Here is a 24,816-nt window from a genome sequence, read left to right as displayed (position 1 = left end):
ACTCCTCATAGAGAAAATGTTGTGTTGACCAGTGTTCAAAGAATTGCTATTACTACTGTTGTATTTTCATAATACACATGTAAGCCTCAAATTAGTACATTTTTATTATGTATCCTTTAATAAACATTTTATTCTGTGGATGTTAATGTGGAGAACTACTGTTTATACAGTGAGCCCTAATGCACATGGGTGAGTAAGAAATTAAGTTCAATTACATATTTTTCTTTACATTAACTATACATTTATACCAAATCCACTATTTAAATGGAGACTATATAGTATCACATTACTTGGAGACATAAATATAACCCAAATCGAGCTTAAAAAATTCTGAACCAATATGAATTTCAGAAAATTTAACCAAATACTGATATTGGCCAGTATTTTTATTTTTCTTTATTTCATCAAACTCTTTAATGCAATTTAAAAGTGTTAATCCAGTACCTTTTTATTATTGTTTATTTATTATTATAATTTTTTTTATTATTTTAGTGACATAGATGTATATATATACATGTATCATTCAATAAGGAAATTGCTCACTGTATTTTCTTTGGGGTCTTATTTTGCTGAATTCATTTCATGATTATTATTGAAGATATTTTGTCAGAGGAGCTAGGTATGTACTGTGAGTGTCAGCATTTTATGTGTGCCACCAGTCAAGATTATGTAAGTCTTTGAATTGACAGATTCCCTGATAATAAATATCCATTTGTTTTTATTTTTTTATTTTCTATTTATTTTTTATTTTTTTCCATTCATTTTTAGAATCAAACTTATTTAATAAAGATATATGGCTATTTTAAATTAATTTCAATTTGCACATATTTTAATTAAAACTTTGCCACAGGATTCTTAATTTTGATTTGCAAGTAATTTTAATTGATAATTTAAAAAAAATAAACTACCGAGGAAACCAGAATTGAAAGAGACACATGTACCTCAATGTTCATCGCAGCACTGTTTATAACAGCCAGGACATAGAAGCAACCTAGATGTCCATCAGCAGTTGAATGGATAAGAAAGCTGTGGTACATACACACAATGGAATATTATTCAGTCATTAAAAAGAATACATTTGAATCAGTTCTGTTTCATATTTTCTATCTAAATTTGTTAAATTGTTAAAAATTACTCAGTGACTTTTTTGTTTAGCATTCTGGACCAGTTTATTAGCATTTGCTTCTCTGTTTCTTAATTTGTTCACTCCTCTACCCCAAATGACAAAGTTTCAAATCTCTGAAAAAAATATTTTGATCAAATCTTCAATAATTACCAATGCTTACCTATTCATATTTCTCATTCTTAAGGTATTTCATTTTCAACTTATTGGCATAGGATTAATGTAGTACTCCATAAAGTGTTAAATTTTATAAATAATTATATGTCATTTATCTATTTTATTTCCATTTTAATAGTATTTATCAGAAGTTCATTGATTACTTCATCTTCCAAATTAATACTTTTAAATTAATTCATAGTTTGTCTTCTAATTCGATGAATTTTGTTTTTAATTTTTATATGTTATCCTTTTAGGACTTAATGGGGTATGTTCAATAAAATGCTTAATTCATTAATCTACCTTCATTCTATTATTTTCCTTTTAGTGTTAATGCTCTAAAGGCATGAATTTATCCTAGAGTATAGATTTGGCAACCATTCTTCTTATGTTTTGATAAATTTTCATAAATGGTGTTTTATTAAAACTTATGACCAACCTAGATAGCATATTTAAAAGCAGAGATATTACTTTGCCAACAAAGGTCCATCTAGTCAAGGCTATGGTTTTTCCAGTGGCCATGTATGGATGTGAGAGTTGGACTGTGAAGAAAGCTGAATGCCAAAGAATTGATGCTTTTGAACTGTGGTGTTGGAGAAGACTCTTGAGAGTCCCTTGGACTGCAAGGAGATCCAACCAGTCCATCCTAAAGGAGATCAGTCCTGGGTGTTCATTGGAAGGAGTGATGCTGAGGCTGAAACTCCAATACTTTGGCCACCTCATGCAAAGAGTTGACTCATTGGAAAAGACCCTGATTCTGGGAGGGACTGGGGGCAGGAGGTAAAGGGGACGACAGAGAATGAGATGGCTGGATGGCATCACCAACTTGATGCACATGAGTTTGAGTGAACTCCGGGAGTTGATCATGGACAGAGTGGCCTGGAGTGCTGAGATTCATGTGGTCGCAAAGAGTCAGACACAACTGAGTGACTGAACTGAACTGGACTGAATCCTTAAACATCGAATTTCTTCTTAATTTAGTCAGGAAATTTATATAGTTATTATATGGTTTATGAACATTCAAATAAATATGTCATGTAAACTATCTGCCTGTTTGCAATTTATTTTCACAAATAAGCTGCTACTAGCTCTCTGGTTTTTGATAAGTGCAGAGGTTTGTAACCACCCCCACAATCTAGATTCACAGAAGTCCCTTCATTATCCTGTAGCTTCTCTGTAATCAAACACTTCCTATCTTTAATTCCTGGCAAAAACTCGTCTATTCCCCATTTCCATAGTTTTGCTTTTCCTAGTGAAGTGAAGTGAAGTGAAGTCGCTCAGTCGTGTCCGACTCTTTGTGACCCCATGGACTGTAGCCTACCAGACTCCTCCATCCATGGGATTTTCCAGGCAAGCGTAACAGAGTGGGTTGCCATTTCCTTCTCCATGCTTTTCCTAGAATTACATATAAACGCAGTCATACAATATGTAGCCTTTGGGTCTGGTGGTTTTGCGCTTAGAAAAATGTAATTTAAGTTTACCTATATCTTAGTACGTGAAGTCGCTTCAGTCACGTCCTATTTTGTCCATGGGATTCTCCAGGCAAGAATACTGGAGTGGGTCGCCATGCCCTCCTCCAGGGTGTCTCCCCAACTCAGGGGTCAAAGCCAGGTCTCTTGTGTCTCTTGCATTGACAGGTGGGTTCTTTAACATTAGCGCCACCTCGGAAGCCCGTCTATCTTAGCATGTATAAAATAGTTCCCTCTGTCGTTGAGAATTCCACTGAATAGATGTTGAACCATTAATGAATCTTGGCATATATAGTCTATTGTTGAGAATTTCATTGAATAGATGGTTAAGCCATTGAAGAACATTTAAATTATTTGTACTTTGGGACAATTATGAAGAGAATCTCTGTAAACATTCATGTACAGATTTTTATGTATGTGAATTCATGTACAGATTTGATTTCTCTATAATAAATACCTAGAAGTGATATATCTGGGTCACAGGGCTAGTGCATGTGTAATATTATGAGAAAGTGCCAATATTTTTTTCAAAGAGGCTGTGTCATTTTGCATTCCTATACGCAATTTATGACAGTTCCATATCTTTACCAGTACAGGCACTGTCCGTTCCGTTCCGTCGCTCAGTCGTGTCCGACTCTTTGCGACCCTGTGGACTGTAGCCTACCAAGCTTCTCTGTCCATGGGATTCTCCAGGCAAGAATACTGGAGTGGGTTACCGGTGCCTTCAGAGGATCTTCCCAACCCAGGGATCGAACCCGGGTCTCCCACATTGGAGGCAGACGCTTTAACCTCTGAACCACCAGGGAAGCCCAAGTACAGGCACAGGGAGGTTTTATTGTTGTTTTTTCCCCCTTTTTCCATTTTAACTTTTTTTATGATGTGTTCAGTTCAGTTCAGTCGCTCAGTCGTGTCCGACTCTTTGCGACCCCATGAATCACAGCACGCCAGGCCTCCCTGTCCATCACCAACTCCCGAAGTTTACTCAAACTCACGTCCATTGAGTCGGGGATGCCATCCATCCATCTCATTCTCTGTCGTCCCCTTCTCCTCTTGCCCCCAAACCCTCCCAGCATCAGATGTGTAGTGCTATCTTATTGTGCTTTTAATTAGAATTTCCCTAATGACTGATGATGGTGAACATGGTTTGTGCCTATCATCTACCAATAAATATTGTAATATTTTGAATGTATGTGCTATCCAATTAGTGATTTATGTACGCAGTCCACTAAATGTTAGAAAAAATATATGCACAACTTGATACAACTAAATATATTTCAAAGTATAGTCCTTGAGGTAATTCAATTATTTTAACTTTATTAGCTGTGTTATTCAAGTCCATCATTGTTTTATATTTGTGTATGTATATATTCTATTATGCAGTTTTAACTGCATGGTAAGTTTTCATACTATAACTTTGCTTCAATTTTTACTTACACTTCTAACTATTTTTATTCTATGCATTTTGATTTATTACTTCCCATACAAAGATTTGGCAAACCTGGAGCTTTGTTAAGTTTTATACAGTCTGTGTTATACTGACTTGCTCTGTTTTATGTCATTCATTTTCCCTTGCATCTTAGACTTGCTAACATAAAATTATGACCCCTGATTTCTTCTGCTTGTATGTTTCTGATATACCTTATTTCTTGATTCAGAATTTATATAATTATTTGATATTGTCACTTCAGCTGTTATTTTTGCAGTTATGACACCATTGTACTAATACTTAGATTTCTAACTGTTGCATAAAAGTCTTTCTAAAAAACTACACTATGATATAGCGTTGAAATTTTCAGGGCTAAGAGATATTATTAAGATTATGAACATGTGTAATGAAAAATCATGATTAAGAGACCAGATTTAGCCAAAACAAAAGTGTACGCATATCCTACACTTCGTTATCCTCAGCTCAGTCTAGAAGATGATAAAGAGGCCAAGTTGATGAAAGTGGGTCACGAATATTCCTCATCAATATGATCATTTAAACAATAGCTGATGGCAAGAAATGATTCCAAAACATCTTGGGATTCTGTGAAAAAGATTTAGACCAATAATCACACTTGATACTAAACTAGAAGGTATGTAATTTGTGGGTAAATGCAGGCAATGGATAACCAATTAAAAGTGATTTGTGTAGAGACCACCCTGGTGGTCCCCACGAGTCTGATACTTGGTCAGGGTAGATACCACATGTCACGGGGCAGCTAGGCCTGTGTGCCCCAACAAGAGAAACCACCTCATTGAGAAGCCTGTGCACCTCAAGGAAGAGTAGCCCCTGCTCTCTGCAGCTAGAGAAAGACCGCGTGCAGCAATGGAGACGCAGTGCAGCCAGAAAGAAAACAATGGTTTTTTTTCATTTGTGTTTACTTAGTGCTCCTCCCTCCAATCCCCCAATTCCACCTTTAAATACTATAATCAATGAGATACTTACAGCCCTCTGCCATCCCTGTTCTTCAGTTCAGTTCAGTTCAGTCTCTCAGTTGTGTCCGACTCTCCGTGACCCCATGAATCACAGCACGCCAGGCCTCCCTGTCCATCACCAACTCCCGGAGTACACTCAAACTCATGTACACAGAGTCTGTGATGCCATCCAGCCATCTCATTCTCTGTGGTCCCCTTCTCCTCCCGCCCCCAACCTTTCCCAGCATCAGAGTCTTTTCCAGTGAGTCAACTCGTCGCATAAGGTGGCCAAAGTATTGCAGTTTCAGCTTTAGCATCAGTCCCTCCAATGAACATCCAGGATTGATCTCCTTTAGAATGGACTCCCTGTTCTTAGGTTACTATAAATGCATATTTTATAATTAAATTACAGGAGATTATTAGGGCGTTAGTTTATTTAGACCAAAATTTATTTCTTCTGCTGAATTTTATTCTCAAATATGGTTCCTTGAAGACTATGTACTCTTCATTTTTAGTGATTTCTATTCCAGTAATCAGCTACATGGCACCTTCAAACAGTTATTACTGGAGAGGGATGTGGATGAAATATTTTCCAAACTGTTAAATAATGGAAGTGTTTTCCAGTTTTTCTGAATTTTTTTAATTCAGAAGAAATACAAATTCAAAATAAAAAAGGTTTAAGATAGTTAAGAATGTAAATATATTAAATTTAATTTAGATTTCAGTATGATAAAATAGTCTATAGAAGGGAATAGCAACCCACTCCAGTATTCTTGCCTGGAGAATTCCGTGGACAGAGGAGCCTGGTGGTCTATAGTCCACGGGGTCACAAAGAGTCGGACACAACTGAGTGACTAACACCACTCACACACACACACACACACACACACACACACATCACACACACAATAAAATAGTACTAACATTTATGGTTAGTGCAAATAGTAATTGAAACAAGTTTACTGAAAAACAATTTAGTAATATTTAGTAATATTTTTCAGAAGATTTAAAAGATAATTTTATTCTAACTCAATTTTAAAGAACAGACTCTAAGAAAATGATCAGAAATTGTCAAAAATGTTTATGAACACATATATAAAGATGCTCATTTCAACAGATTATATAATAGTGAAAACTGGAAAAGGGCTTCCCTGGTAGTTCGGTGGTAAAGAATTCACCTGCAATGAAGGAGACACAGGTTCTATCCTTGAGTCAGGAAGATCCCCTGGAGAAGGAAATGCCAACCCACTCCAGTATTCTTGCTTGGGAAATCCCATGGACAGAGAAGCCTGGCAGGATACAGTCCACGGGGTCGCAAAGAGCTACACACAGCTACTAAGCAGCAGCAATAAACAATAACAAAAAAGGGAAAATTACAGGCCCAGCTACAATTACTCAGCTGAAATATTATTGTCATCAAAAATATGCTCATAAAGAGCACATGAAGAAATGAGAGTAGTCATATACTAAAAAAATCAAGAATAAACTAAGGCACAACATTTGCATAAACACTGCTTAATTCTAAAAAAATGAATGCTTGAAAAGTATGGAAAGAAATATTAGCATATCAACAACAGTGGTTCTAGATAATAGATTTAAACTTTTTTGCTGCTTCTTTTTAATTTTGGAAATAAAGTGGTCATGGTGTCAACAAACTAGCTTATCGTAATACTTTGCTTGCATTGTTTCCAAAAATGATTTCACATAACAGAATTGCTTCATGGAAGAGTGTTTCTCAGAGTGAGTTCCCTGTAACACTGGGTATCCGTGGCTCTGTCAGGAGAGCTCCAGAGTTCATGTGCCTCGGAAACCTCATAAACCATATCCTCCTTGCAGAGATGCACGATGCTCATTAACATAATAAAGATACTGAGAAGTCTTCTCTTGGAAATATCAAACCTTATTTAATGACTGTTTCTCAACACAATTCAAATTTATTTGACTGTAAAATTTCAGATCCACCCCTTATAGAAAAACTTAAAACACTTTCAAGGAAATCCCCGTATAAATGCAAAGAATTCTGATTTAAAAGAGTCAGTGATTGAAGGTGTCCAGCAGATTTAAACAATCATGTTTCAGCAGGGGCGTGAGTTATTAGAAATACCAAGGGAACATTTCATGCAATAAAAGACAGAAATGGTATGGACCTAAAAGAAGTAGAAGATATTAAGAAGAGGTGGCAAGAATACACGGAAGAACTATACAAAAATGATCTTCATGACCCAGATAATCATGATGGTGTGATCACTCACCTAGAGCCAGACATACTGGAATGTGAAGTCAAGTGGACCTTAAGAAGTATCATACAAACAAAGCTAGTGGAGGTGATGGAATTACAGTTGAGTGATTTCAAATCCTAAAAGATGATGCTGTGAAAGTGCTGCACTCAATATGCCAGCAAATTTGAAAAACTCAGCAGTGGCCACAGGGCTGGAAAAGGTCAGTCTTCATTCCAATCCCAAAGAAGGTCTATGCCAAAGAATGCTCAAACTACCACACAATTGCACTCATCACACACGCTAGTAAAGTCATGCTTAAAATTCTCCAATCCAGGCTTCAGCAATATGTGAACCATGAACTTCCAGATGTTCAAGCAGGTTTTAGAAAAGGCAGAGTCACCAGAGATCAAATTGCCAACATCCACTGGATCATGGAAAAAGCAATAGAGTTCCAGAAAAACATCTATTTCTGCTTCATTGACTATGCCAAAGCCTTTGACTGTGTGGATCACAATAAACCGTGGAAATTCTGAAAGAGATGGAAATACCAGACCACCTGACCTGCCTCTTGAGAAACCTGTATGCAGGTCAGGAAGCAATAGTTAGAACTGGACATGGAACAACAGACTGGTTCCAAATAGGAAAAGGAGTACGTTAAGGTTGTATATTGTCACCCTGCTTATTTAACTTACATGCAGAGTACATCATGAGAAATGCTGGGCTGTATGAAGCACAAGCTAGAATCAAGATTGCCGGGAGAAATATCAATAACCTCAGATATGCAGATGACACCACCCATATGGCAGAAAGTGAAGAATTAAAGAGTCTCTTGATGAAAGTGAAAGAGGAGAGTGAAAAAGTTGGTTTAAAGCTCAACATTCAGAAAACTAAGATCATGGAATCTGGTTCTATCACTTCATGGCAAATAGATGGGGAAACAGTGGAAACAGTGGCTGACTATTTTTGGGGGCTCCAAAATCACAGCAGATGGTGAGTATAGCCATGAAATTCAAAGACGCTTGCTCCTTGGAAGGAAAGTAATGACCAACCTAGACAGCATATTAAAAAGTAGAGACATCACTTTGTCAACAAAGGTCCATCTAGTCAAGGCTATAGTTTTTCCAGTAGTCATGTATGGATGTGAGAGTTGGACTGTAAAGAAATCTGAGCACCAAAGAACTGATGCTTTTGAACTTTGGTGTTGGAGAAGACTCTTGAGAGTCCCTTGGACTGCAAGGAGATCCAACCAGTCAATCCTAAGGGAGATCAGTCCTGGGTGTTCATTGGAAGGACTGATATTGAAGCTGAAACTCCAATATTTTGGCCACCTGATGTGAAGAGCTAACTCATTTGAAAAGACCCTGATGCTGGGAAAGATTGAAGGCAGGAGGAGAAGGGCACGACATAGAATGAGATGGTTAGATGGTATCACCAACTCAATGGACATGAGTTTGGGTAAACCCCGGAGTTGGCAATGGACACCGAGGTCTGGCGTGCTGCGGTTCATGGGGTCTCAAAGAGTCAGACACGACTGAGCGACTAAACTGAACTGAAGTGATTTATTGTATATCAATGAAGTTAGTGGAATTAAAATTAAATATGATTTATGACCCAGTCACAAACAATAATTTTATCTTCTGGCCTAAGTATATCTCAGTCTAAATAATTAGAAATTAGACACTGAGATTGTTTATACTTCCCCTTATGTTACAACCAGGCTGTGGGTTGATTGGGTGGAAGTGGTCAGGTAAAGGGAGGAAGAGAGAGAGAAAGAAAATCGAATTTTTAAAAACAAGCAGGTGCCATCCTAAATGTTCATGTTTATGCTGCAGCTACTTCTTGATTTGCCTTTCAAAGCAGAGATTAGTCCTCAGGCTTATTGCTGAAATTTGATACATAAATAAACATCTTTGCTTTTTACAAGTCTTTTTCTGATTTCTTGGCTTGGTATTAAGACCCAGGGATCGAACCCAGGACTCCTGCATTTCAAGCAGATTCTTTACCATCTGAGTCACTAGAGAAGCCCACTGAGGACTGGGGGCAGCTGAGAGTCCCCAGGCACCTTGTCCCAAAAATATTTTTTCTTGGAAAATAAATATCCCATTGCGACCACATGGACTGTAACCCACAAGGTTTCTCTGTCCTTGGAATTCTCCAGGCAAGAATACTGGAGTGGGTATCCATTCCCTTTTCCAGGGGATCTTCCCGATCCAGGGATCTCACCTGGGTCTCCCATACTGTAGGCAGATTCTTTACCGTCTGAGCCACCATATGGAAGCCCTAAATATCCCAAGGCCTTAGCTTTAAATTCATAAGATATGTGAAAAGCAGAAACAATAGATTTAGCTTTGGTGTGATGTAGGGACCATGAATGAGTTGTGTGAAAGGCACTCACTTTACACATGCAAGAGATTAGGGCTGTAGCTGCTACAAATCAGGAGACGTGCAGTCTATGTGGAGTGTTCAGTGTTATACAGAATACAGAGGAGACCTCAGCCATAACCAGCAGGATGGAGCAGAGGCTAGCTGCCAGGTCTCCCATTTGCAATAGCAAGGATTTCCTACCTTGTAGGTTCACATGGTCCGGCCGCCCAAACTTCCAGTTTAATAGGTTCTTCATGACATTTGCTAGCCAGTCCAGAATTGGGTCACAAAAGCTGTGACAAGGCCTTCATTTTAGCTGCAGGGCAGATCTGTTACATGCCCTTCTACACTGGCCAGCAATCTGGTAGTTTTCCAGCATCCAAATGAACTATTACTTATTCCACTCTCTGACCTCTGGCTTTTGAGGCCTATTAGTGTTTACAGCTTTGATATTCTTCCTCTTTTCTCTCTGGCCAAACATTACTCCTGTTCCTGTCAAGTCTGTCTTTTGAACGTAGGGCTCAACACAGATTTCCTTTCCCTCGTTCATTACTCGCCAACTGGTCAAATGTCACGAAGGTCAGCATCCCTGGGGTCTGAAGAGCGCTTGCCTCCCTCTGCCTTGCAAGTGTCATGAGGATCTGCCTTCTTCAAAAGGCATACTCATCCCCATTCAGAAGAAGGCTTAGAGGATGCCCAGCTCCAGGGAGAAGACTTTTAGTAAGCTCATTCCTAGGGATTTTTCCCCTCTAAAATCTAAAGCATTGCTAATGAAGTGAAACTATTCCAAGTCCAATATGAGAAATGTTGGAAAAATATACAGAAGTTGATAGAGTTCAAACCATGCCCCAACCAACAAGCTTCCTGACAGCATTTACAAAGGAGACACAGTAGAGCAGGGGGCAGCTTGCACTCTGAATCCACTTCCTTCTCTTACAGCATGTAGGACTTTGGACCAGTGACAACATCTTTGGGTCTCAGTTCCCTCATCTGTAAAATAAGGTCATTTTGTGGGAGTTAAATGTTAGCACTTGAAATACTATTAGCACACTGGCGGGCACATTAGAAGCGCTGAGTAAGTGTTAGCTGAGGAAGACAGTGCCTTCTTCTAGAGCAGAAATCAGGGCAAGTCTTAAGTCCTTCCTCTATGATTTCATTTTGACAGTCTGGTGTTTTGTTGATATGAATTCTTGGGTAAGCACCAATCACAGGGATGGCATCCCAGGAGACTTAGATTCACTTTTTGCAGTATATGTTCATTTCATGATCACAGAAGATTGCTGGTAAAGAGTCAAGCAGTGGTAAAACACTGGGCAATGTTTCTCAATAATGAAGTTGAAATAATAATGGTCTAATGCCCAGGATCCTGAGAAGATTCAAAGCTGCATATCCAAAAGTTCTGCATACCATTTTTTTCCATTTTCGTTATTCTGCACATGACAAAGTGTTTCTTCAGTGACTAATTACATCTTGATTCCATACTATGTGCAATATGTACAGTAACAGAGGAGATAGCAAACACAAGCTTGTTAGCACACATGTGAAGAAGTAATGTAGGGTCTGGGGTGAAAATTCAGAAAGATCCAATAATCTAATGTTAAAAAATTGTGTGATCTTCACCCCTGTTTTCTAAGCACAGCACAATAAATAATAAATGTTTAAGCCACACTTATACTCTGGAACATACAGTAAGCATGTGGTGCAAAGTATGAATCTTCTTTTGAAATATCGCCCCTAAAATCACTGGACTTTCCTGTTAGTAAGGTCCTATGTGATACAGAGCAGATTTCAGAGGGAGCCTCTAAGCTGTGCTGAAGCCTCAGTCCACCTCTGCCTTATGCTTTTTGGACTAACGGGCTTCCTTACGTTCTGTTTGCTGATAAGAAGCTTTTTTCTCTTCTGGGGGTTTGAGAACATTTTTTCTGTACACAAGAGGTTAATTCTACCTGGTTAGTTCAATAGCAAAAACACATTGTCTTAGAGAATGTTTGTTAATGCTTTTCTTTTAACTTGGTGCTGGAAATTTTGTGATTTTTTGAAAGTAGGTGACATTAAGCAAAAAAGAAAAAAAAAAAATCCCTGGCATAAGAGTCAAGGGCCTGGAGCTAGATTCTCTTGCCCTGTGATCCTGGCATTGGGGCAGGAAGAGTCTCTCCACAGTGCCTGAGCCAACAGTAGGCAGTCAGCTGCATCGGCCCGGTCACTCAATGTGTGAAGACCAGCTCCGCCCTCGGTGCCCGCAGGTGTGTACGGTGGTCCCACCTGCTTCCCACCCTTGGTGCCCACAGGTGTGTACTGTGGTCCCGCCTGCTTCCCGCCCTCGGTGCCCGCAGGTGTGTGCGGTGGTCCCGTCTGCTTCCCTGAGAGCTGGGTGTGATGGTGACCTACAGAAGTGCAAACCATGACTATTGTTGTCAGAAGCTGCTCTGCTGTCTACATATTTCAAAAACAGGTTACCTACCTAAAGAGTAGTGACAAAGAACAAAAAATGTATAGCCAGACAGACTGTGGTCCCCGAACTGACCTTTACCAGCTGAGTGAACTTTGTAAGTTATTTAACCTCTAACCAGTCTCAATTTTCACACCAAAAAAAAAAAAAAAAAGGGAACAGACAGATATTTACCCATACCAGTGAGACACAGATTAACTGAAAAAAGGCATGGGAATTACTTAGTCCAGTCCAGGCAGAGGAATTATATTTAATTGCTATTATTGTTGATTTAATGATTACTGCTACAACTATACTATCATTCAAAATTATGTAACAGGGACTTCCCTGCTGGTCCAGTGGCTAAGACTCCTTACTCCCAATGAAGGGGGCCCAGATTCAGTCTCTGGTTGGGGAAGCAGATCCCAAGTGCTACAACAACTAAGAGTTCACATGCTACTTTAACTGAAAACCCCACAGGCCGCAACTAAGACCTGGCGTAGCAAAATGCATAAATGATTTTTTTTTTAAAGTAAAATAAAATTATGAGAAAATATATACTTTATATGTATCATGTACACAAAAAAACCAATGATAACCAGCTTGCTTAATCCTGATAAATTCTTCCTCCAAGTAAACAACTGTAAAATGCTGACCATTTCTGATATGACAGTGTAGAAGAAAAAAATCTTAATTGTTGATTTGAACATGTCAGAACATGTCAAAATCCATATTATAAGAACTTAACTCATCACAATGAAAACTTTAGCAAAGAGCATCATGATGACTTATCTTTCAGCATGTTATCAAATAATGAAAAAACAATAAATCCATATTTTCCACTTAACATATCAGGAAATAACAAAAGTCCATGTGATGACTTTACAATATGGATAGTATAAACAGAAGAGGTCCACAGTTCATGCAAAGACTTTTGTGTGACTTTTTGGAAAAAATCCATACATTCCCATTTTGCTTTAAAATATTAAAACAAGAAACAATTCAAGAAAAATCAACAAAAGATCCAACTGTCATCTGGAAAAAAAGAAAACAAAACAAAATTCAAACGCATAGTCTAGAAAAGTCAAAATGCTTCAGGCTGGATTGTGTGAAATAGAAACAAAATTTCAACAATGATACAAACAGTAATGAGAACGGCTAGAAATTAGAAAATCATAAATTTAAACATGATCTGAGAAACAAATAACACTCAAAACACCAGGACTGCATGATTATTTGAACAGAGTGGTTTTCCTTTTTAGAGTTCAGAAGTTTATTCACTGAGATTTTCATCATGAGTCAACTTTTTTCAAAATTAAAACTAAACAAAAAAAAATGTTAGCTTCTGAAAACAAACTTTCAAACTCAAGATTTTTTTCCATCCTTTCAAAGGGTCTTTTAGAGAGTGGCCACGTCTTCATTACAACACTGGCCTACCAGCAATTTCCCCTTCTCCATAACAAGCAAGGAAATGGAACAGGCAATATCTGGAATGAAAGTAAAATTTTGGGTTCCTTCTAGGAATGGGTCCAAAAGTAATTAAAAAGCACCTTTCAGTAGCCCCTCCCAGAAAGTGTTGCCTTCAAATGATCACAGTGAGACTTCCCAGGTACCCAAAAGTTCAACTGTGGACTGATATTTCCCTGGACACCCCAAGGACCGAGCAGAGTCCATCAACTGTCCAACTTGAAGACAGAGTCCCTGAAAATTCAAGTTCATTTTCTTTTGGATAGAGCAAAATTCAAGTGAGTAACGTCCCACAGTTTCAGCTAGAAAATGATCTGACGATATCTGGTGGACTGGGTGTAAAACACCAACTCCAGCATTAGAACCCCATGGACCTTACTCGGTAGAAGTTACAGGAGCTGTTACAGTAGCTGTTAACTTCATCCTTAGCTCATGTTGGCTCAATAACCCCACCTCGTTAAGTCCTAACTATTAATACAATTCTGTATTATGATCTCCACTTTACAGACAAGGCAACAGTCCCAAGAACGTGAAAGAATTTGTTCAAAGATGTGTGTGTGTTAGTATTCTGTTGTATCTGACTCTTTGCGACCCGGTGAACTGTAGCCGACCAGGCTCCTCTGTCTGGGGAATTTTCCAGGCAAGAATACTGGAGTGGGTTGCCAATCTCTTCTCCAGGGTATCTTCCTGACCAGGAATCAAGCCCAGGTCTCCTGCACTGCAGATTCTTTAGCATCTGCGCCACCAGGGAAGCAACATGCGCAGGTATTAATGCAAAGTTGGTATTCAAGCCATTCCGACTCCAAAACCTTTTACTGAGATGGTTAAGAGACCAAGTAACCTGTCCTCACTCTCAGCAAAGAAAACATCTGCAAAATATTAACCCTAAGGCCTATATAAATGATGACCTGTACTTCTTGCTCATGAAATTAGTTGTCAATGTCTACATCAAGATTATCTGCTGAGAAGCCTACAACATTTCCAAACAGAACTCTCTCTTCCTCTACTTTTGATAACTATAGAAGTAAACTCAGGTTAAAATCACCATCCTTCGGCGATTTAAAGGGGAGCAGGGTCTTTACTGGGAAGAAGCTCTTCTATTTGATGCTCATCTGGGATTAAAGGATAGGGGATGCTCTGGCTTCCAGGCTTAGAGGTTGGTTATTTATGAGAACTCAACAGCAGACACACCTGTTCCCCCATGAAATTACACATCTGGGAGTCACAGGAACTCTGCCAGGGGAGAAGAGAGGTAGCAAAGAGAAAGACAATTATTCCAATTTACCTCCTCCTGAAATGATTTCTGCCTGCAGCAGGAACTGTAGATGGTATCATGTAATTCCACTCAGAATTCAAAAACCTGTCACACACTCATGGGCCATGTGAGGAAGAATGACATGGGACTGAGAATCAACAGGCCTGAGACTGCAAGCATATCCTGCTCTTTGTATTTTCCCTGCATTTATGCCAGCATTTTCTGTATTGAGTTTCGTGATTGGCAATGGTAGTCTACTGTTTGTATTGTGGGTTTGTTTTCTGGGTTTTTTTTTTTTTTACTACTTTATTTTTTTAATTAAAAAAAAATATTTGGCCATGTCACCTGTCATGTGGGATCTTAGTTCCCCAGCACGGATAGGGCCCACACCCTCAACACTGGAAACGGAGTCTTAACCACTGAACTACCAGGGAAGTTCTTGTGGATCTTTGATTTTAATTTTAGTTTGCTCTACAATACTTTTAATATATAATATAAAATTACAGATCCAGATACAATTTAAGAACTTTTTTCAGCATCCCATGCCTGTTTTTGCCACTCAACCAACTTGTGATGTAATCAACTCTCACAGTAAATCATTATCTCTTAAATTTTGCAATTAACCTGAACACGGATTAACGTACATATCAGTACGTTACACTGAAATTGAAGTGATTCTAGAACTCTTGTTGACTAAACACTCAATATGCATTTATCCATTTGTCCCAGATATCTTCAGTTTATGCCTCAAGATCCACTCTCCACATTTCTCTGCTCAGCTGTCTACACCAAGAGGCTGATTTTTCGGGAGCCGATCCAATGGGCCCCACGGCCCTGGGCTTTCAGTGACGATCAGCCAACAGGAGAGACAGCGGAGGAGTGAAGTCTGATGTTTACTCCCAGGCCTCGCTCCCTGCTGAGCACCTAGAGTTGGCTGCCTGGCACCCCTCTCACAAAGACCACTGGTCCCACTAGGGTGCCTTCCCCTACAGCTCTTCTGCTGGTAACTGTTTCTGCTGCCATCCCATCCCAGCAGTCATGAAGGAAGGCTCCCCTGCAAGTCCAAGTGCTGCATTATCTCCACTTTTCCCAGAAAGCCCCACCCACGACATTAGAAATATTACAAACTTAATTAAATTCCCCATAAATGCCTCAGCTTGTGCAAGTTGTCTCTTTCCACTGGGGATAAAAATGTATGAATTGGACTTGATTCCTGTTAGCGTTACGTTTCATCAAATATGCACTTAGAAGGGCCCTATGCTGGATCTAACACCCTGCAGCCACCATCTTGGAAGTCTTGATAACTTTTACACAAGTGGCCCCACATTTTCATTTTACACTGGGCTCCACAAATTACTTAGCTGCTCTTGCAAATGCAATACAGATGTTGGCTACAAATGCAATTCCAATAACAATCACTGCCATTTCAAGAGGTCTATGCTCCAAATATTCTTCTTAAAATTGTATGTAATTAATTCACTTAATTCTCCTAACACTCAAGGAGGAAGGTGTTATTATTATCTTCAGAACTTCCTAGTCAAAGAACCAGAGGCACCTTGAGAATGTAAGTATTGATAACTTGCCTGAGGTCACCCTGAAAGAAAGTGTAGCCTATAGGATTCTAATACAGGCATTCTGGCTTCTTCTGTGCTACTCTGTAATTAGATTTCATTTATAATTTAACCCAATAGCTGTTTGAGCAGTAATATACCATGGACTTTAGGATTCTGCAAATAGACTCCATCTCCCTGCATAGGAGGGCTAATTGAAAAGTTACACTAAGGACAGGAAATCTGTACACAACAAATAATATTGAATTTCTCATATCATGACAGCATAGCTGAAGGGGTTTGTAAATGTTAATAAATCTTTTAATGTTGACATGTCTTCTAGGCCTGCATAAAATCTAAATAAGATTTGTATCTGACCTCTTTAAACTATTTTCTTTATTGCAAACAACTTCAAGAAAGCGATTAACCACAAGCACAATAAGAGTTGTTCTTTACTTCCAGAAAGAAGTTAAATAAACACAACATGTAAGAGATAATGTAATTAGATGGATTTATTTCTAAAACGCAGCATTCTTTTTGTAGTGCGGTTCCCAAGACTGCCTTGGTCAGGGAAAACTGAGTGAAAGGACACATCCTTGTGAAGCCAAGGAGCTTCATCATCTTAGAAATTATAAAATAATTAAACCTTGGTTTGATTTTTATACCAACCAAACAATCCAACATTACACAAGACCTGGGTTTCTACGTTTTCTACAGTATGTGGGTAGTTCACTGCCTTCCAAGTATAGTATATGTGCTCTCTTTGGTTATGAAGGTTTGTTACTTCCTTTTCTCCTCAAACCACTAAGCAGACTTTTTACTAACTTACAAATGATTTTTTTTTTTCATTTTGAGCATTGTACTTTTCAACAGATTTTGTTTCTATAATACCTATTATAGTATCAATTTTATCACAGCCATTAAAACAAGACTCTCCCAAACCTGGGTTGCTATTTGGTTCCACAGATTCTTGTAAACATCTCTGAAAATGGCAGGTGAATACTCCCACTACGATTTTTATCTGAGTCATAATTTTAAGGCCCGCGACTGGATCTTAAACATCCCCATCAGACATGGACATCTCAGCAGCTCCCTTTCCCTCTCCTCAAATAAATGAGCCAGTTGTCAGGGCTAACTGGTGTATTTTAAAGGATATCTTAGCCAAGGGTATTATTTTAAGGGATGAGCAAATGGGGAAACCCCACAGCCCAGCCAATAAAATATGAACTGAAGGTGCAAAGAAGCACTCATAAATATTCCCTAGAACAAGGGACGCATTGTTTCCCTCCCACCCTTTCAGTGGCTCCTCTGATCTCAGCCCCTCTCTGCGTCAGGGAAGCCTCTTCCTTGAACCTGTGGTTTTTTCAAGCTGAGTTACTACATTATTTATGACTGCAAATGTGAGTGGCCCGTCTGTGCGCTCCTTCTACACACACACTGAGTGCCCCCTCCCTCCGCCCCGCTCCGGTATTCCAGTCTGCAAGGATGAAAGGGCTTCCCCCGGAGCTGATGCGGTTGGGGATGTGGCCTGCACTGCCATCTCAGGATAAGGCGGGCGAGGGTTTCCCCACAGCCTCCACCTGCGAGGCCCAGAGGCGGCCCCTCACACCCATTGCATTCATTTTCCTCCTTTCCAGGGCTTTAGAAAAATACTTTTTCCGTCTCTGTCTCATCCTCCCTGTTCCCCGCCTCCACCAGTTTACTCTTGATTTCTTTATATTTTCTCAACATCTCTCCTCAGCTTAAAAAAGGAAACCATTATCCTTCACAGATAAGCGATGAGTATTCCATAAAAATTCTGTCAGTCGAAGGGCTTTCTAACTCAAAAACGAGTAGCATTTTTGATGAGCGTGATTTTTGTTCAGTGATGAGGTTTTTCCCTTTTGTAACACTTGTCCTTGAATTTCCCCCTTTTAAATTTTAGTAGTTGTATAAATTAGGAGAGGCACAAACAATTAAATATAGTCCAGGAGATCTTCAGGGAGAGGTGAGGAGGCAGGGAAGAATGGGGATGGTAGAGAAGCAATTAAAGTGGACTCAACAGCCTGCTGGAGAGGTTCCGAGGCCCTGGGGAGCTTTGCTCCTGATGCGTGGAGGCTGCCATGGGCCCTTCGTATCCTTTTCCTTCTCGAGGAGAGAAAAAACAGGAGACTGTACCTCAATTATGGAGCTGTGACAAATTGATTTTCAGTTCATCTAAGCCTCCAGCCATGAAGAAAGAAGGACCAGAGGCAGACCCCAGGAGAGGCGGGGCAGTGAGGAGAGGGATGCCAAGACAGCCTGGAGCTGGAGAGGCCCTAGAACTCCAGGGGAAAGGCCGAAAGACGGGGGTAGGGGGGAGACAAAGAAGAGAGGGCGATGGTACTGCAGAAATGGAAGGATGCAAGGGAAGGAGCTGGAGGTGGCGGGTGAGCCGCCCCAAGTCCTTCCAGAGTGTGTCGTCATATCAATACCTTCTCTCCAGCCGTGACTCCTGATCAAACTTCTAAAACTAGCACTTTGTGAGTGACCATTCAAACCTGCAAAACACTTCTAATTAAACTATGGTTATAATTATCTCTGCAGCCATGTCGTCCCTCAGCAAGGACATAGCATTAGAGAAGAACAAGTTCCCCCCCAAGGCATGGTCAAGAGTTCACAGGGAAGAAAGATAAAGGTCTCCACCCTCAGCAACTTCTTCTAAAAAGTGAAAAGTGGGGGAAAAATGACTATTTCACCCAATATTAGCATTTGTTATTCCAGGCATAAACCTTGAATATGTACTATAATGATTTTAGATATTTTTCCCTCCCAACCCCTCTTCCTCAAAAAAAAAAAACAAAAAACTTGCGTGTGTTTATAGGTGTGTTTATGTTACACAAGTGTTAATAACCCTGTTGGAGGGACTACATAGATAGGCTTCTTTAGGTAGATCTGTGTATAAATTCCTCTCCACTGAGCACTTGAGTCAGCCAAAACCAACAATAAATATCAATGATGTCTTTCAAATCTGTCAACTGAGAGTATAAGCACATTTTTTTCTTCCAGTACCAGGAGAGTTTAATGATTGGGGAGAGTAAGGGAGAAGGCTTTCATTTAAAATTGTGAAACTAGTTTTCTATTTTATACCTCAACATGCTAAACATGTTGTTATAAAATAAAAAAAAAAAAATGTAAGCACCACATTTTCATACTTTTATGCATGAGAATGAGTTTACATTCTTGAATTGTACCTAAGCATTTGACTCCAAGCCAAGTGATCAAAGCCCATTAATAAACCTAAAGTTCTTTATCAGGGAACTACATGTAGACAGAGTAATATAGAAGTGAATTTCCTGTGATTGCTGTTTTCTGTACTTTCCTCTGAAATGTCTACAAATGTTACATCATTTTAATTATATAGTAACCAAGTAATCAAGTAAAGCTAGTTTCTAACTAAAAGGTCTTAGGAACACACTGCTTGTTTATCTTTATGTAAACTAGAGATATGCTTAAATATTGCAAGCAAGCTACCTAATTATTCCTTTCATTTGCAAAGATATTTGATATATAAACTAACCCTTAGCATTTTTGAAAAAGTGATAGTTAAAAAAGAATTACCAGAATGATGTTTTTGTTACTGACAAAATAATGTGGAATTGAATAAGCAAAATTCCACTGATATTAAATAGTTTTAAGGACAAAACAGAGAAATCAATCTGTAAAAGCTGTTGACTAGGAGAATGACAAAAGTTGCCCTAAGAATAATGAATAAAATTAGGTGGAAAGTTTCTCTTCACACAATTAATAATTAATATTTGTTTCTTCAAAGTGAACAAATCACAAAAAAATAATTTAAAGGTCAGAATAGAATAATGTGTTTAATTTCATATTTGGTTTTTACATTGCCTTTGAGGCAATTTATTCCCATTTTATTTTTTCTTCTAGTAAATTCCAATCTGTTTTCTGCTTATGAACATAAAATTAATCACAGGTTGAATTAAATTTAATTGTTCTTGGGGAGTAAAACTTATGTTGGGAAAAAAAAGACGTGTTTCTGAATGACAAGATAATTGTAGAAAATCCATTATGTAACTTGAAAATGACCCAGGCAGGCATAAATAACAAGGATGCTACTAGATCCTTTTTATATAATTCAACTTATTATGGGAAATGTCAACAGATTCTTTTCACATATTTAAATATCAGGTGGCTTCCTCAATACAAATCCCTTGCCTCTTGCTAATTTGATCATTTGCCTTCAGTCTCCACTCTATACATATCTTTAAAGACACTAAAAAAATAAAATAAAATCCTCTTGAGTCTTTGTTAATTAATGTTACCGTAAGAAACACTGAAATTCTTAGCACAGTTAATGATATTACACTTTTACCTTTTATAAGTATGCTTTGACCTATTTTATTACGGAAGAAATACAGGAGTCAAAGCTTTTTACTAAGTAGTGATTGACTGCAAGCTTTGGCTGTATTAGAAGACATGGTCTAAAGAGATTAAAATAAAATTGTGGTTTAATTTTCCTCAGAGACTCCTAGGAAAAACTCACTTAGTATCACAATTAATTAGTCAATAATTTAATGTGAGACATTTAGTTTCGAATTTTTAAAGAAAAGGCAACACAGTTTATTATTGAAGATAAATCACTACTCAGAAAGTTAAGCATGATATGAATAAATAAATAAATAAACATTTTCTGAAACTCATACCCAGTATTGTTTCTTTAGTGTAAAAGTAATACTTATATTTCATAGTATAATTAATTTACTGCTCTGTAATTAAAATTTCCAAGCAATGAAAATTTTATTGATCTAAATATGCTTTAATGATAAAAATGGTCCCAGAAGTCCCTGAATAAAACTGTTTATTATTATTGTTGGCTTTCTTACTCTATGTAAATTTATAAAAAGCAATGGAGCAAGGGTTAAAAAATAGTATTTCATTCCTTTCTAAAAAAACAAATGCACTTCTCTTGTGAATGATCAAAGTATTCAACTGTAATATAATATATTACTAGGACAGATTCAAGACTTAGCTATTATTTTATAAATCAATAAAACACTGCTTTTTCAGCGATTTATGAATATGTAAATCATGCTAGATTGTACTTTTTCTATAAAAATAATAAAAAGAAAGTTAAGTTATTGAATAATCTTGAGAAATTGCTACAAAGTCAAATATACCATGAGTCATATTTGCATGTCACTCCTACGAGGAAAAAGCAATCAAACCAATTTATAATTAAGACATATTTTGATGCCTTGAAAGTTCCAAACGGAACCTGTTAATTACATAGAGAAGAAAAGGCCCCCAGGACACTTGATTAAGGCAACCACCAATGACTTACTACAGCTTATAATGAGAGCTTTGTCTCTTATAACGTGAAACATATGATTTATCAGGCACCTTATCCTTCCTACTAGGATTGCTCAGAGCAAATGAAAAGGGCATATTAAGCAATACATATTATAAAAGCTTCATGTGTCATTAAGATCTGTGGCTATCTGACTTTTCAAAGAATATTTTTTTGATATATGAGGAAGTTTTTAATTAAGTGTCTAATAGAACATGTCAATTTTAACTCCAAGCAGATTGCACTTTAAAACAAAGTTTTAAAAACTCTAACATAAGAATTTATTACATTTGTTGATTCTATTTAGTTTCTTTTTTTGGTGTCTAAAGATAGCAAACTTTTACCTTCAGTGGCTACCAAAAAATTTAAGGAAAATCACAGCCCTTGTAAAATCATTTTAAAGTGAAGACTCTTTAATAATATTGCAAGATGAAAACAAGGCATTAATTTATCATTTGATATTGTCAAGATCAATTTTTTGGTATTGTCAGTATCAGCACTCAATAAAATATAATTTTAAAAATTATTCTCTAAGAATTCTGTTAATTAAATAATTTTTTGATTGACATATTTTTATCTTAAATGACAAGGAAAGTTTTATATAGGTAAAGACCATCATAGCATGTTTTACATTTCTCTTGCCTCTGAAAAAAATCAAGTAAGTATGATGTATTTTAATCATTCTAATAAAAAAATGTTAGATTGAAAATTCTTTTCCAAAATATTTTTCACAGAATTTCAGAATCTGTCCCTGAAAGTCTCTGATAGTAATCTTTTACAATATTATTTGATCTTAATTAGTTTCACATCAATATTTTCACAGTAGTTTCTGCCCTGAAATGAGAGTTCTTAAGTGGCATTTAAGTTACATTTATGTGCTTTTTAAATTATTAACCAAAAAAAAAAGGTTCAGAATGTCACTTTTACCTTTCCATCTGTAAATACCTGCATTGTTATTATTATTTGGCCCATAGATTAGCTGTCCTCATAAATTCTTTAGACTGTTGCCTGTTTATTCATACATTTAAACAAAATTGAAATTTTAACAAGATGTGAAAAGACCCAAATGTACCCATACCACATGTTTAATTTTAACTATTTATATTAAAATAATATATATATATGTACATATGACTCTGTTGCTTAAGGCAAAATCTTATATTACATCAACGAAAAAAAGGAAACAGAAGCTGGAGAGGAGAGGTATAGAAAATGACTTTACATAAACATGACCACCTACCAAGCAGCTACTTAGCCATTAGGAAAACGTCCACTTTGCAATAACATAGATTAGCAAATAAATGAACAACATACCTAAATTGACAAAGCTCATGACCATGTCAGCATCATTCAGAAAGTTGGCATCATGTAGGCTGGCTAGCGGAGGACTCTGGGTGGTCAGGGGAGACGCTCGAGACAACTGGATGCGGCGAGGGTACCCATTGGGAGAGGCTGGGGAGCCCTTCCTGGCTCCCGGGGAGTCTGCAGCCAGGGGCGCCCTCACGGAGTACTCCAGCTCCTCGGGGTTCTCCTCACTGGCCATGGCGTTGTACAGGTCCAGCATAAACAGAGGTGCCGAGGAAGCTTGTTTTCCAGGTGAAAATGGTCTGGGTCTGTGAGGCAAACCCAAGATAGAGAGAATCTCCCTCTGTATTTCCCGTCTTTCGTGGTTCCGTAGTCTTCTATAAATAAAACTGGAGTGAACATGATTGTCTCCCAAACTTCCTTTCGCAGAACCCACTAGAACCCAGCAGCTCCAGAGGAAACCCACAATACCCCTAAGTAAAAATACAGTCAGATGCATTTTTGTCCAAAAGCAAAAGTTGATATTTTTAGTCCTTCTTGTCCTCTTACCAGAAAGAAAAAAAAAAAAAAAATTATAAGTTCTTAGGAGGTATATTTTCCCAGTAGCTGAAAAACAAATTTACCTATTCTTCATTTCTGAAGTGACAGTGACATTTCTGAACACACATCCTCACTGATTTTCCTGCTCTATTTTCAGTATTTTGAAATGTGTCAAGAGTAGTTATTTCTAAGAAAGCTGAAACTCGAATTTCCAATTATCCACAGTTGTTAAGAGCTTTTGCTGCATGGATGGAGCAGAAGGCGGCTAATATTATTTGATCAGATGACCTATGCATTCCTATATCAATATATGATAATCAGGCCTTTGGTATTGGAATGAACGAAAGTTGATCTTCTAATAAACTGTAGTTCCCACAGTGATCTTCACTTGCTCTTGAGTTCTTCTCAACCCTTGAGCTCTTTCCAAGATAAATCCTGATTTCTGAATCACAGATCTATGCTGATCTGCACCTTGGTGTTGGAATATATATTTGTCCGGCAGCTTGGTGATAACTTTAACATCTTTTGTGTCGTCTTAGTGTAAAACAAGACTCAAGGTTGTACTATTCAAGTCAATGTGTTTTCCTGAATTTACTTGCAAACCTTCCTGTAAGTCCTCTCACTCTCTTTCTCCTTCTTAGTGTTAATTCCACCTCCAGCAGACACAAATATACCAGCCCTCTTCAAGGGAGATCTAAAGAGTAATGTAAGCACAACCCTGCTGGGAAAGAAGAGGCTTCTCATTGTAATTTGAAACTGGTAAAGCAAAAAGAACTTAACCCCTTTGCTACCAGAAAAGCCTCCATTTTCACAATTTCATAGACACGCATCTCACACAGCACAGGGGTGCATGGGGCATGTAAGTTCTAGTGGGGGAAAGCCAGTTTTCAAGCAGCAGACTGAAATTGTGGTCACCAGTTTTATAGAGGACCCTTTCAGATCTTTTTTTCTAATAGTACACATTTAATACATTTCTATATTAAGTCTCAGGTTGTGGCTGAATTAACATGAGATGTCTCTATCCTATATTTGAGGTTGTTTCTAGTTTTTACAAGTTGTTTAATTTTACTTCTTACAAAAGAAAAGGAAGTTTCATAAATGAAGGTTGATTTGTTGTTTGTTAATGACAGCCAGATCTTTTCAGAATAAAATACAGTAGAGAATGCATCATCAGTAAATATATTCTAGTTCCCAAAGCCGTAGTTATAATAATT

General features: G+C 37.9%; 1 protein-coding gene across 1 annotated transcript in view; it reads right to left on the bottom strand.

Annotated features, from left to right (window-relative positions):
* BMP5 (bone morphogenetic protein 5) overlaps window positions 1-24,284 on the bottom strand; it is a 142,233-nt gene extending 117,949 nt beyond the window's left edge. Inside the window, exon 1 of the mRNA XM_055406807.2 lies at window positions 23,072-24,284. Within this exon, the coding sequence (XP_055262782.1) occupies window positions 23,072-23,561 (490 nt within the window). The 5' untranslated portion in view covers window positions 23,562-24,284. The remainder of the gene's footprint in view (window positions 1-23,071) is intronic.
* Between the last annotated feature and the right edge of the window lie 532 nt (window positions 24,285-24,816).

The sequence above is a fragment of the Moschus berezovskii genome, chromosome 23 (genome assembly GCF_049115385.1).
Source record: "Moschus berezovskii isolate FMDL1 chromosome 23, NW_MosBer_1.0, whole genome shotgun sequence".
Taxonomy (NCBI): Eukaryota; Metazoa; Chordata; class Mammalia; order Artiodactyla; family Moschidae; genus Moschus; species Moschus berezovskii.
The sequence above is the reverse complement of the archived record's forward strand: the minus strand, read 5'-3'. Positions and strand labels throughout refer to the sequence as shown.